The 14,542-nt window shown below is 38.7% G+C and overlaps 1 protein-coding gene across 1 annotated transcript in view; it reads left to right on the forward strand.

Annotated features, from left to right (window-relative positions):
* Window positions 1-14,542, forward strand: part of LOC121943162 (neurobeachin-like) — a 256,528-nt gene that overhangs the window by 97,342 nt on the left and 144,644 nt on the right. The window contains exons 12-17 of the mRNA XM_042486604.1: window positions 564-716; window positions 2,208-2,376; window positions 10,757-10,836; window positions 11,828-11,890; window positions 12,733-12,830; window positions 13,289-13,381. Of these exons, the coding sequence (XP_042342538.1) occupies window positions 564-716; window positions 2,208-2,376; window positions 10,757-10,836; window positions 11,828-11,890; window positions 12,733-12,830; window positions 13,289-13,381 (656 nt within the window). The remainder of the gene's footprint in view (window positions 1-563; window positions 717-2,207; window positions 2,377-10,756; window positions 10,837-11,827; window positions 11,891-12,732; window positions 12,831-13,288; window positions 13,382-14,542) is intronic.

Raw genomic sequence — 14,542 nt, forward strand, 5'->3', positions numbered from 1 at the left:
TTATTGTCCTTACAGGGAATTTTGTTTGAGGCACATAGTGCAGGAAGTATCATCATAAATACATACATTGCATAATAGATAACAAAAGACACACATCACATAGTAGGTAACACTGAACTGAGGTGAAATAAAAACAGTTTTTGAAGTTTTTAAAATATATACTTAAATGCCAAATACCTAGTGACCACCCGTAATATCAAATTAGAAACTTTAGAAAGTTTAGAAGTTTTAAAAGTTGCAAGCAGTTGCTTAAATGGTGGGTCATATTAGGCTGCATGCAGACTACCAACTTTTTCTCTGTTGACAACTTCTTTAGTTTATAAATGCTTTTTATTTGTAATTCAGTCTAAAATGACCCACTTTGTAAAAGAGTTACAGCTGTGGTTCCGTTTTTTGTGTGATATTTTTCCTCTGATGGATACTGCAGAGAGATGTTTAATGAAGTCACTGTATGATGTAGGTCTATAATGCTGTCGGTGTCAGTTAGGATAAATACACTTGACTATGCAATTTCTTTTTTAGTTATTATTATTTTTTACGCGCCTTTGTTCTCCTTCCTATAGTCATCACGTGTGCACATCACCAGGGCTGTATTAGAGCAGTTCCTCTCCTTTGCAAAGTACCTGGATGGTCTGACACATGGGGCACCACTGCTGAAGCAGCTGTGTGACCACATCCTTTTCAACGCTGCCATCTGGATCCACACCCCTGCCAAGGTGAGTTCCTGCAGGTAACATAGTCCATGAAGGGACAGGTGTCTGTATGTGATCAAGCTGGAGTGAATTCATATCAGGAGCTTTCAACCACAGAAGGCCACAGTCATCGTCTGTATCATCACTGCTTCTGTAGAAATCTGAAGAAAAGTGCCTGTGTATCAAATGAAATAGACCTGGAAATTTAAGTTATCAAATATATATCACACCAGTGTTTATTTTGGTGAGATACCACATGACACCAAGTGATGTTGTGGGTGTTAATTTAGCAATGTAGTTCAAAAATATAATTGCAAATGACTAAACTATCTACCCTTATTTTTCTGATACCGCCACCCATATTAATGATCCACATGTGTCTCGGTTGAGTTGCCAAATTCAAGAATATTTTACAGTTTCACCCTGTGACAGTTTATATTTCAGCCCAACTGACATTAGCTAAGTGTCTGCAGAGTGGAGTCGAGCACATACACCAAATATATTCTCGCATTAATAAGACATAACGTGGTTGCAGAGTTCATCACTTGCGGCTGTTTTCCTTTTTTCCAACCTAACCAAGTTTTTAAAATGTTCCAGAATTTTTTTTCCTCGCTTGTTTTTAAATAATGACCCATGAAAAAACGGGATGAGGTATATCAAAGGAGCTGAGTTTGTGTGTCAAATACATTCGCCTCAGGAATGCTGCTGGTGGGCCAAGCCATGAATAAATAAAAGGAGGAAATAAATACAAAAGTGTCTAGAGGCTTGCCTGCGCCACTCCTCCAAAATAGAGTATGGAGAAAGAGGGAGGAAAAATGAGAGAAAACTGCAAGGTAATGAAGTGGGTTAGAACACTTTTAGCTACACAGAGAGCTACACTGGCTCCCTTCCTTAGGACATGCTACACAGTCCACGTTTCCTGTGTCCCTATCCCCGAGCTGCACGGGGTGCAGGGAGCCAGCTGTGTGAATGATGGGAACATGCAATATGCATTAATTACATGGGCCCACTGACCTTGTCCTCATAGACAAATAAGATTCTGTGAGTGCATTTAACTTTTCAGTTCTCATGGAAATTACATTACCAACAGCAGAGTGTTCACTAATCTCTAGTGTTTAATTTTAGTAGCCTCAAACCATGTCACACCATGCTCACGCTGTTACCACAGTGCTGCCTTTCTTCATGACTCACATTTGACTCAATAATGTCCTATAATTTATGACATACGGGAAAAAGCCCTTAGTATTTATAGCTGGAATGACTGTGTGGTGGGATTAAGGATTCATGTCAGGTCTGTTGCTTATTACAGAGGACATGCTAATCATCACTGAACAGAGTGGAGCTGCTGCAATTATGAAATTGAGTAATATAGGGTCAGTTGCTGTCCCTACAGTACACCTGCAAGCATAATAGGCTCAGCTGCTGCAATCCAGTCTAATAATGTATAAGGTTCTGGGGATTAATTATACTGTGTACTCAATAACATGAATGCATGTATGTGTGTTTTCGCTCCAGGTACAGCTATCTCTGTACACATACCTTTCTGCGGAGTTCATTGGCACGGCAACCATCTACAACACGATTCGTCGAGTGGGAACAGTGCTCCAGCTCATGCATACGCTAAAGTACTACCACTGGGCTGTCAACCCTGCAGACAGCAGCGGTATCATGCCAAAAGGTCTTGGTAAGCATATTTAGCATTGACGATTTTTATGCCTTCGCACCAGTGTTAGTCTGAGCTGGTGTCAGTATGTTTTTGGGTTCTCTGTCTGTCTGGCTCTTTCTTGTGACCATGATATCTCAACAACGCCTGGAGGGGATTTTTTCAAATTTTGCACAAACATTTAATTGGACTCAGTGGTGAGCTGATTAGATTTTGGCGGTCAAAGGTCAAGTTCATTGTGACCTCATCAGTCTCATTCTTGTGAATGCAATATCTCAAGAATACCTGGAGGGAATTTCTTCAAATAAGGCACAAACGGTCGAATACACTCAAGGATGAACTCATTAGAACTTGGTGGTCAAAGGTCAAAGTCACTGTGACAGTCAAGGTCACTGTCATCTCATTCTTGTAAAAGCAAAATCTAAAGAACACCTTGAGGGGATTTAGTCAAATCTGACATAAACATTCACTGGGAATCAGCATTAAGCTTATTAGAATTTGGTGTTCAAAGGTCGAGGTCACTGTGATATGGCATCTGGCTCATTTTCATGAACCCAATATCTGAAGTAGGCTTGAGGACGTTTGCTACAATTTGGCTCGAACGTCCACTTGGACTTAAGAATGAATTGATAAGGTTCTGGTGGTTGCAGGTCAAAAGTCAGATCACGGTGACCTTATACAACATGTTTGTGGCCACAACTCAAGAATGCTCAAGAACCACCTTGAAACTGTGGTGATTGTCTAGATCCCCGGTGAATGAAGCATCCGTGATTTTACAAAAATGGATGTAAACAGTAAGTGCATGCTCGACTGGTGCACTGGTGACTGGAGACATACAACCAAATGGTGGTTTATGTAGTTCTGCAGCAAAAGTTAAGCTAAGTTTATTTGTTTTTTTTCTGTGGAATATGATTTGATTTGGGTTGTTGTTTATATAAACTGTTTCCCATCCATCAGAAGGCTCATCCAAGTGGAGCTCAGTGTTTTGGAAGGGAAATCATTGGGAGTGAACCAATCACAATCATTGTACTCAGTCACAAGCCTGCTATCAAAGTGTCTTCCTGAAATGGCAGCAGCTCCCCCACATTTAAAATGACTCATCTCCACATGGAAGCGCTTGCCTGTCAGCTGTTAGGACCGCGGCCATCACTGGAGATGACAGTGAGGCAGACACGGCACATCAATACTGTCATCCTGCTAGGGTGCTTGGTGTGGGTGTCAGGCCTCTGAAACCTGGGCCAGTAGTATGACTGGCATCCTCTCTTTATGAAACAACAGTACGTCGCAGAGCAGGCTGTGCTGGGAGTGCAATTGTCCTTGAACTGTCATTTCCTTTTTGCTCTCCATTATTCTTTTCTAAAACTATCTGTGGCCTAGTATTGGGGTTGTTTTATAATGGTACTGAGAGCTCCGTTTATGAATTCCCCTCCATGAAGGTTAAAGCTTGTAGTCTGACAACATTGATGTAATCCTTGTCTCACAGTCATGATATTTTTTCCAAAAAGGGCTTTTCTTTACTCTATCAACATTTGTTGCACCACTAATACCCAAGTGAACATCACATTTAGAATGCCTCCTTCGCCTGGGACAGCAGAGGCTGGAGGCATTATGTCTTTGGGATATCCATCCGTCTGTCTGTCTGTCTGTCTGGCTCATTTTAGTGAACAAGTATTTCAAAAACACCTTGACGGAATTTCTTCAAATTTAGCTCAAACATCCGCATAGACTCCAGGATGACTTGACAGATTTTTGTGGTCAAAGGTCAAGGTCACTGTGGCTTAGCCTGTCTCAGTTTTTCTCTTTTATGTGATATCTCATGAGCACTTTACTTTACTTGAACTCAAGAATGAGCTAATGAGATTTTGGTGGTTAAAGGTCAAAGTTCAAGGTCACTGTGACCTTGTCCGTATCATTCTTGTGAACGCAGTATCTCATGAAGTTCTGACATTTTATATCCAAGAGGTCAGATGGCAAATGTGATATCATAATGCTCTGCACAAGCACTTCTCTGGCCATTTCTCAGCGTCATTTGTCAGGACCAGAAGAGGAGACATTTGATCATATACTGAATTGATGACACACCTTTAGACTATGCTGATTTATAAACATCTTGACTGGTGCATGGAGGCATTAAACCACATGGCAGTTTTTCTAGTTAACACTGCAAGAGGAAAGCAATTTTTGGTGGCAGTGCCTTGATGTAGCAGCATTTTAGCCTATTTTTATGCCACATAAAAGCACTTGGCCTACATACTGGATCTGCTAGAGCTGGGACTGATCCTAATTGATTCCCTGGTAATAGTTGGAGTGACTTCTAGGCTGAGGTTAGCAGGGATAATATGGGCACACACATCTGTAAGTCAGGCCAGTCCACGGGCCCCTCGGTTTAATTTTTTCCTTATTGTAATTTGTTCCTTATCCCATCTACTTACACTGTGATGTGTTGCTTATCCCTTTTAATGCTGTGCAAGGAAACTTTACAAGACTTAAAAAGGGATGAAAGCTCAACCTGCTCAGAGCTCATGTTCTGGGATGATGAGCTATATTTAGCTGGGACATCAGAGGGACTTCTCTCATGACTTTATTTTTTATCACGTCCACTATGTTGGACACTCTTGGTAAAATTTGTTGTTGCTTTCACTGCTGTTGAATAATAGATTTCGATGTCGAAATCACTTGTTTGGGAAATCCATGTCTGTGTAGCCTCAGGCACTGCAGTACAGTTGTATTTTGTATAGGAGCATCACAAGGCCGAGTAGTTTTCTGATTTGTTAGAGGCATAGATGTCAACAGAGGTTGTAAAAAAAATAAATAAATAAAGACAGCATGTGCTACAGTGCGTTCACTGTACTTCCTGCATTTTGTTCACACTATACAGGAGAGTCACACTTCGAACAGCCTAATAAGGGGAATTGTTGATATTGCTAGTGGTACTGTGCTGTGACGTGAATGTGTGGGTTGGGTTCCAGGTGAAGGCACTGCCAGGAACAGTCTGTGTTGTGAGAGAAGATCTGGAATCTCGAGAGCTTTTTGATGAGTGAGGACCATTAGATCAACAGGTTCACTGGTCAGCAACAATGCAGGCCTTGCTTTAAACTCCCAGGCTGAAAAGTGAGAGGACATTGTGGAAAAGCTCTTGTTTTACAAGTCTGTCTCCCACGTTTAGTGTTCATGAGTCCTGAATAATGACTTAAAGAATTGGTGGCCAAAATGAGGTTCTTTCACAAGGTATCTGTGCTTAAGGGAAATGATGCACAAGCAGTAAAGGAACGTAAGAACTAAGGGAATAGCTCTGACATCTCAAAGGAGCTTTGAAGTCTGTGTCAGGACCCAATGATGGATCATTACAATAACTACATTTACATGCACACTAATATTATTCCAGATATGACAGTTGATGTCTGAATCTGATTTGGGTTATGTGAACAGCATATTCTATTAGGATATTCTGAATCAGGCCTCTTTTCAAATGTGGCCATTTTCCACTTAAGATGTGGGATATGCTTGTATAATTTGGGTTTTAGGAGCATTATTTGGATATGTATGCAACACATTTTTAGGGATTTTTACCACATTTTGCAACACTCCTGCCTGTTTATGGTCAGTTTTGTGTGTGGTACACAAACTAACTCATCAAAAGTTTGCAAGGCTAAGGTAAATATGTGTGCCAAAACAAAAACCCATATTTCTGGTCAGAAGAAGAAACACACCTACTTTTAAACTCTATAAAAGACTTGGATGTCAACAGGTTTTTAAATATGTGCACATATCACAGCGCCGACCTTTTCAATAAGTTAGCTGACGTAAAAACCCTTTTTTGATGCAAAGAAGCAAATGGCATGAGTAGTTTCAGCTGTTCCACTTCTACGTATTTTGACATGAAAAAGACGTGAGGGTATGTTCATGGGAGTATGCACAATTGCATGTAAATGGCAGTATTAGTGAAATATTCATTTTCAAGCAACTTAGTAGGAATATTGTCTTTCTCAGAACAAGGGCAAAAACTGAAATATTTTGTGCATGTAAACGTAGTCAGAGTTAATGTATCCAAACATTACTCTAGAGAAACAAATACATGTGGTTGTGGGATAGTGATCTATGCGCTATGCTTTTGATTGCACAGAACCACACATTTTTAAAGAGCATAGGTAAGAATCACTGCTCAACAAAATGGTGAATACAAATATGGCTTTTGCAAGGGCATACACTATATGCATATACTTAACCATCCAATAGCTATTCCCACTTATCTGTCCTTCAAGGAGCTTTCTAAGTGAGCCTTCTCCAATTCAGCCCCCCAAACACAACTGTAAATATGGTGCTGATTGTTGTTCAAGTCTTTGGAGATTGTAATGGCCTGAGAAAATTCTTGGGAAGACCTATCTTGAAACGGATTGCCTTCCTGCTGTGGGTAATTTACAGAGTGGGTCTGGTTCCACTGATCTGCGCTTGATTTGGCAGGTCAGTTTTTCCTCTCCGTCCTTCTAAACTGAGAAATGGCTAAACACAGACATATACAAAGAGGGAGAGAGCCAAGCAGATAATGAAGTGTTCAATTATAGGGACACAGAGAGCACATTTAAAACGGAGCTCCTCCAGCGACTTGCTCTGTTTTAGGAAGTGCCTTCTCTTTTTTTTTATTTTTCCTCAGGTCTTAATCAAGAGCTATCAAATTAAAGCCATGTATCATCCAGTTATACACAGAATCACTGCAGGCACTCACAGACAGATGCCCATTGCTCAACTTCTCCCAGTTCTTTGATTCGTACCCACAAGCCAACACATAATCTGTCTCAATCTCCATCACTTTCCCTTTGTTTCTGCCTCTGTTTTATAGAATAATGAGTATTTGGCATCAAAGCTGTTTGGCCAGTCACCACATTCAATTCAAACTGGTTCTGTCTTGTTCCCATTACTATAGAAATCTTCGGTGAAATACAAATTCGTCCTTCAGAAGAATAATCTTATCAAGGCTTGTGGTTGATCAGATTCTTGTGTGCACCTTTGCTCCGGGAACGGCTTGGCACATGCATACTCTTTTTTCAACACTACTTTGCTTCAGCTTTACACATTTCCACTTGAGAAATCCACTGGGGCACATAGAGGTTCTGAGGTGCATTAAAAAAGAGCTTTACGCATTACATTTTTTATGATTAGATTAGATTAGATTAGATTAGATTAGATTAGATTAGATTAGATTAGATTCGAAAGTCTTTATTGTCCCTAAGGGACAATTTGGTTTGCAACAGTAGTCAGCGTAACCAGTTCACACCATAATAAATAAATACAACAAATAAAGGCATAAATACATCTAACATAGAGTAAATCAAAATGAGTTTTAATGAATATCAAACATTGAAGGTTGATCAATAATTGTACATTACAAGACATTAGGGTCTAAAGCGTGTTTAAAAACCCAATAGCTGAGGGCAAGAGAAGGCAAAATGAAACAGATTTCTTAGATCATTCGTTTTTCCTTTCATATTTGCCCTGTGTTGGACTAATGAAATGTTTAGTCAGTGCAGTTAAAAGATTCAGTGTGTAGGACTTAGATGAATAAATTGGTAGGAATAGACTATAAAATAATAAGCATGTTTTCTTTAGTGTATAATCACAGGAAAATAAGAATTGTTGTGTTTAACGTGAAACTACTTTATTTAGTCATGGGCTAGCTAATAGTGCTAACAGAGGTTTGCAAATGCGGAACAATATTTTTTGAAGATACTAGATATTTACAAAAAGCCAGAGACTGTATCGTACTAACTTGCTGTAAGCAGTCATGTCAATTCACAACTTCTTACCCTCACGGTGCAGTCTCTCCCTCCCTCTGTGCTGCTGCAGAATGTTTGCAGCTACAAAGAATAGTGTGAAAGTGAAGAGCTTTCACTCTCTAGCAAAATCTGCTATCTTCACTGCCAGATGCCACCAAATCCCCCTAAATCTAACACACTGGACCTTTAAAGTGAGTGTTCTTCAGATGCTCTTAGCACAGCAGGTTAGGCAGGCAAAGCACATGTTACTAACAGCTTGAAAAGAATCCTCAAAACTAATTATTGTTGCTTTGATTAGAAATACCTGTTACATAAGATTTGTTCATCAGCCTTAGTTTATTGAAAACATAATTATTTTTGATTTATATTTAAAGGTCTGCACAAGTATACAGGGGGCATTGCATACACTGCAACTTTATTATCATCAGTCATAAGACGGAATAAGATTCCTCCATTAATCACATGGACATAAATTGTTTTTCAATAAAGTCTCTCTCCTGGTGCCCTTGGGATGTAGGAAGTAAAGCAATATGTGAATGAGCAACAAGAACTGTGCAGAGCTGCTGAGCATAATTGGTTGTGAATAACTCGGATGCAGTGGCTGTGGTAATAATGTTCTTATCATCCCTTCCATGTCAGGCTTTGTCCCTGCACCGGGATTTCCTCTCTCACTCTATTAATCAGTGTCACAATGCAGCGGCACTTGTCATCCTCCTGCAACCTCAGGGAGCCTCGTCATTGATTACACTGACTGGCTGTTGAAGCAGCAGGATGGTCAGGTGTCTGCCACTGTCGTATCTGTCATCACAGCACTGTTCCCATTTTCAAATGAACATGTGTCCAGCCAAGGTGGAGGTTGGAGTTTATCAGTGCTGAAAGAAGAGGAGAAAAGACACTGGGCAAAGTGACCAATTTTCCCTGAAAGCTTTTTTGCTGTCGTATTTGGCCCAGTTACTGTCATTTAATACCTCTGCAAATGTAAAAGATTTTGTCGGCATGTTTATACCTGGCTGGCTGCACAGGATGAATAAGAAATGAATGAATATATGCCAGGTTTTACAGCCAAAATGGAGCCTTTGTGCTACAGTGAGAGAGCAGCTAATCTCCAGGGGATTCATGTTTGTATTGTTATAAGTGGTAATGTATGCCACATCCTGTGTATTCTGATTTGTCTGACTGAATAGCTCTGCTTTGTATTGATCTGCCTGTTGCTCATTAGTGTGCTTACTCAGTGTATGTGGGAACACACTTTTTTTTTGGTTTAAAACAAAAGAGCCCAGCATAATGAGTAGGATCTGACCTTGTCAAAATTAATTCTTGTGCCAGGCAAACCACTACAGCAGCATCAGCTCTGCGATGTGACAGTTAATCAATGCTTTCCGTCATATTCTGTCATTCTTCTTTATTTGCACGACATACATACACCTGCTGACAGCACTCGGCCCGTCAGATGTTAAATGAGGTTCATGACAGAGATGGATGGCAATGTGAGGCCAACTTTGGAGTGCCAAAGTGACCTTAAGTTGGCAGAGGCATTGTGGGTAATTTTAATGAGATGTTGGCCCAGGTGATGGGCAGGTGTGACTGTGGTGACCTTGGGTTGGCTTCCTGGGCACTATGTTGGGACCAAGGCTACCTGGGATACACACAGACTTTGGATGCAGCATGAATGAAAAATAAATTTGGATACAATCCTCAGAATGACTTCTACTAACCCTTTGAAACCTGGGCAAATTAGGTTGATTTCTTTCAAAAACATGGGAAGAAGGCCAATTTAAGAAGAAATGGCCCAGAAATGATCAGGGAATATGTATATATAAAAAAATACAAATAAAGATACAAGAAAATTACCTGAAAATTAGCAAAAGAAAACAACAAAAAGAAAAAAAAAACACAACAAATACAGGAAAGGTTAAAAGTAAGGTTAAAAAAACAGGAAAATGACCTGGAAAAAAATTCTTAAAAATATATGTATTTTGTAAATAATTTAAATATATAACTATAATAATTAGAAATATAGTTTCCAAGAAAACTTGGCTGACCTAACTTTTTTTTAAAATAATTTTCTAAATCTAATCTTAGCCTTTTTTTAATTTATGTTTTGAAAGAAATCAAACAAATTTTCTCAGAGTTCAGAGGTTTAAATACTTGTCTGAAGGTGTTTGAATGCAGCACATGAAAAGTGATGTCAAGCCAGGTTTCAAAGGGTTAATCTGTAAATAAGAAATCTATTCTACTAGTTGTATACATATTCCTCTCTGTTTACAAAGTAGGAGATTTGTGACACACTCTGTCGAGGTTTTTGTTAAAACCTTTGATACACACATTCAAGGTGAATCCGGTAAATCAAAGCTGATGATGCAGCATGGAAGATGTCTTTCAAAGTGTCACTGTTTTGTCAGCTTTTTTGTCGACAGCTTGGTGGAGGAGAACATCACTGAGAGAAAGATGCCATTATCAATCCATCAAAAAAAAAAAAATCATGAAAAATAAATCATGAAAATAAACCAAAAATAAAATGTCGTAACATTAAAAATACAGACAGGACCGAAAAACAGAAAGATATCTTATTTTTATTTCAATACTTTAATACAGTTTCAATACAGTTTTTGTTGTCTCTCCAACTACAGATGGTCCGAGGCCGACCCAAAAAGAAGTCATTTCTCTGCGGGCATTCATGCTTCTCTTCCTCAAGCAACTCATCCTGAAGGTATATCCCACCTCTCTTCGAGCCTCGCAGCCCCTCATACGGCTTCACTTTGAGCTGCACAGAGAAAATATGGAGATTGTCAACTCTCTCTGTGTTACCCTTCCAAACGCTCTGCCAGTCTGCTTCTTAATAAATTCTGTCCCATTTATTCATTCTGAAAAAGTATGTGAAAGTAAATCAGTTGTGCCGAAAATGTAATCGCTTCATTATTCAGTTCTGATAATTATTTAATCATTTAAGTAATTTATCCAGTAAAGAAACCAAACATTTGTTGCTTCCAACTTTTCTAGTGAGACAAATTCTGTTTTTCTTTGCTTTAATTTTTGACAACCTTTGGTTTTGCTGGCTGTTTATCAGACAAAGTTAACCCTTTTAAGGCAACTCTTTTGGCTCTGATAATATATGACAGGCATTTGTAGTTATTTGGGATTTTACCAACTAAATCAATTGAATTACTACAGAAATACACAATAGACCAACCTCTCACAAACAAAACAAAATTACAAGAGATGGACTTCATATTACACGTTCGATAAGGCATTTTTTAATATTCCACACAACGTGGTGCACAAGTGTGTGTTTTGCTGCCCACATCCCAGCATGCCATACCTCTGCAGACGATTATCCTGCCTAGATCTGTAACAGAGCTCTTTAGGGCATGGCAGACAAGAGGAATTTTCACACCGGACAGAAATCAGGTATGGTGTCATCATGTCACAAGGCCAAATGAGTCATCAAGCTGTTCAATCTGTTTTGTTGCAGAAATTCTCATCACACATGCATCAGTTACACACCCAATCTAAGCACAACAATAATAACTGACACACTGGAGGCCAAAACACAAAGTGTTCCTCCTCCAGTAATTTCTACTGTACTGTAGATATTTTCTGCCCAAGCATTGGCACATATCTGTGTAGTGCAATGATCCCTCTCCAATTATTTGCCAAGTGAATCATTTAACCTTTTATTTGTTTTTCTTTTTTTATTTCAGGACCGAGGTGTAAAGGAGGATGAGCTGCAGAGCATCCTGAACTATTTGTTAACAATGCATGAGGTACATAAGAGTCTTTCGACAAGTGGATTCACTCAGTGTGTCAGTTGGCTGCTTTACTGCACTAAGCCACCAGGTTACATTTTATCTTCAGATTTACTGTAATAGGAGAATTATTAGCATTTAAAGAAAGCAGCAATGTATTTCCATCCTGAAGTGACCAGCCACTGCCCTTGTACTGTTGTTAAGTGTACGAGGGACCTGGAAAAGTCTTGGAATTTTACACTCACATTTTCCAGACCTAGAAAAATAATGGAATTAGTAAAAGTCATTCAAGGTTTTGGAAAAGAAGTGGAATTTCCTTGTGTGTAATAAAATTGTCAAGGTAACCTTCCACATAACGTATCATAACAGCAAATGTATTTTCTGTAGCTGTCGATGTTCAGGAGCACACTCTGACATGCATCAGTGTGGGAAATTTTGTTTACCATTATGTCGTTTATTCATTGGTTTGCCTGTTTGCTGAAATTATGTCTGAATAGAGTTTGAATCTGACACATTTAAAATATGTCTAGCAATTGGGGCAAGATTTTTTATTTATTATGGGTCCTCGAAAATGTGTGGGAACCCTGTTTATAATTACCTGCAATGCATAAACAGGCAGAAGAGCATTTGTCCAAAAATCTTTAAATTGTTTAAAAATTCTCTTGAAAAGCATTAATTTTAGGATTCTAGAACCTATAGTTTCCTTAATTTTACAGTTACAGGGGATACAATCGCAAGGCACAGACATTATGTCTTTGCTGCAATTCTAGACTCTGAGCAAATAACAAAAACTTTATTCTCTTTTTTGCCTATACCCTTCTTTATCTCTTATTACCCTTCTCTCTCTGGTTTGTCTGCAGGATGAGAATCTGCATGACGTTTTGCAGTTGGTGGTAGCCCTCATGTCTGAGCATCCAGCCTCTATGATCCCAGCTTTTGACCAGAGAAATGGAATACGGTAAGCCCCTGAGGGGAAGACGTAATCTGTTTGCTGTTCAGGTACAAAATGAAGAGGTGATTTCACAAAATAAACCTTACAACACTTGTGCTGCTGCCGTTTGCCTACGTGATACATGAATAATTCATGAGTTCAATGTGGAAAAAAAAAACTATGCATGGAAAAGTAATGATATTAACATATTGATTTCACAATATGACATGGATGATCAAACTAAACCCATGTGATCCTATAAAATCTAAATGCACACAGTGTAGCACTACATGTGGGTTCTCAGGAATTCATTATGTAAGGGCTACTGCTTTCATTAGGACATTCATTTAATGTTAATGTAAATTCACTCTGAAGGAAAGTGGTTGTCAGCTAAGCAGCGGAGGGCCTTTTCATCAACAGGGCTATATTTTATTCTGTCAAGAAAGTGCGCAGTTGCCAGCTTTCGCTGCTTGTGTCTATTCCAGGGTAATCTACAAGCTCATGGCCTCTAAGAGTGAAAGCATTCGAGTACAATCCCTCAAAGTCCTTGGGTACTTCCTCAAGCATTTGGGCCACAAGTAAGTAACACATTCCAATAGGTCTATAGTTGATTGTAATTACACATTAAAGATGAATTGTCAGCTTAAACATATAGGTGTCTGTTACATGTATGATTCGGTTGTCTTCTGTTGTTTTGCCATTTTATGTATTTCCATGTCCCTGCAAAGTCAAGATTCGTGAAATTACAATAGGCCGGACAATTTATCAAATATTATCAAAATTGCAATATGGACAAGTGCAATGTCCAAATCACAGGAGTTGCAATTTTTTGATAAAGGCAAAATATGTTTCGACATGCTAATTATAAATGAAGCATTCTGATACTACAGAGATGCCTCAGCCTACAGATTATATTCTAAAGGGGAATGTGTTTGTTTGGTACAGACTCCAGCAAAAATCACATCATCATAATTTTTTTTCCAATGACAATGAAAGACCAAAAAATTCCACCATAGTCACGACTTGTATCACATCTGTAAAAACAGTCGACAAGCTGGTCAGGACCCAGCCCACACCTTGTGTTATGAATACAATACATTATGAAGGGTAACGTTTTCTATTTTTAAATATTTTTTCATCTGATCAATAAAATGTTAACGGTGTTGAAAATATAGTGTATATGGAGATCATTAACAGCAATCCTGTATCAAGATGAGTGGAATTGTAATATGGCTTATTTCCCTTATTTGTGTTAACACAACACTGGAACTTCTAACTTTAATATGGTATCGTTAAAAATATCAATATTCGTACCATTGTTGATATCATGGGGAAAACTGACATTGAGGTCATACAAGTGAAAAATTTTAACAAAGGATAATTATAATACGCCTGTAACATGATAACAATGACTTTTTTTCTTAGTTAGTAGTAGAGAACAGCAGGATGACTGTAGTTCAGAATAGATATGTATTGCTAAATCAATATTCACTATTGTTCACATCATCGTCTTGTAGAGTACTGTGTTTTGCTGTTGCTGAGTTCACACATCAACATTACGCTGAAAAATTGGCTATCAGCTCCTAAAGCACTAATACAGAATCTGTCTTATTTTCTCCAGCACACAATTTCTACAACTAGTGTAAAGTTAGTCATTGTAAATATGTCTTAGTCAAAAATAGTGCCTGTCTGAGCAGTGTCTATTTCGGTTTAGTGCTGGCCCAGTCATAAGAGATGTA

This window comes from Plectropomus leopardus, chromosome 5, assembly GCF_008729295.1.
Source record: "Plectropomus leopardus isolate mb chromosome 5, YSFRI_Pleo_2.0, whole genome shotgun sequence".
Taxonomy (NCBI): Eukaryota; Metazoa; Chordata; class Actinopteri; order Perciformes; family Serranidae; genus Plectropomus; species Plectropomus leopardus.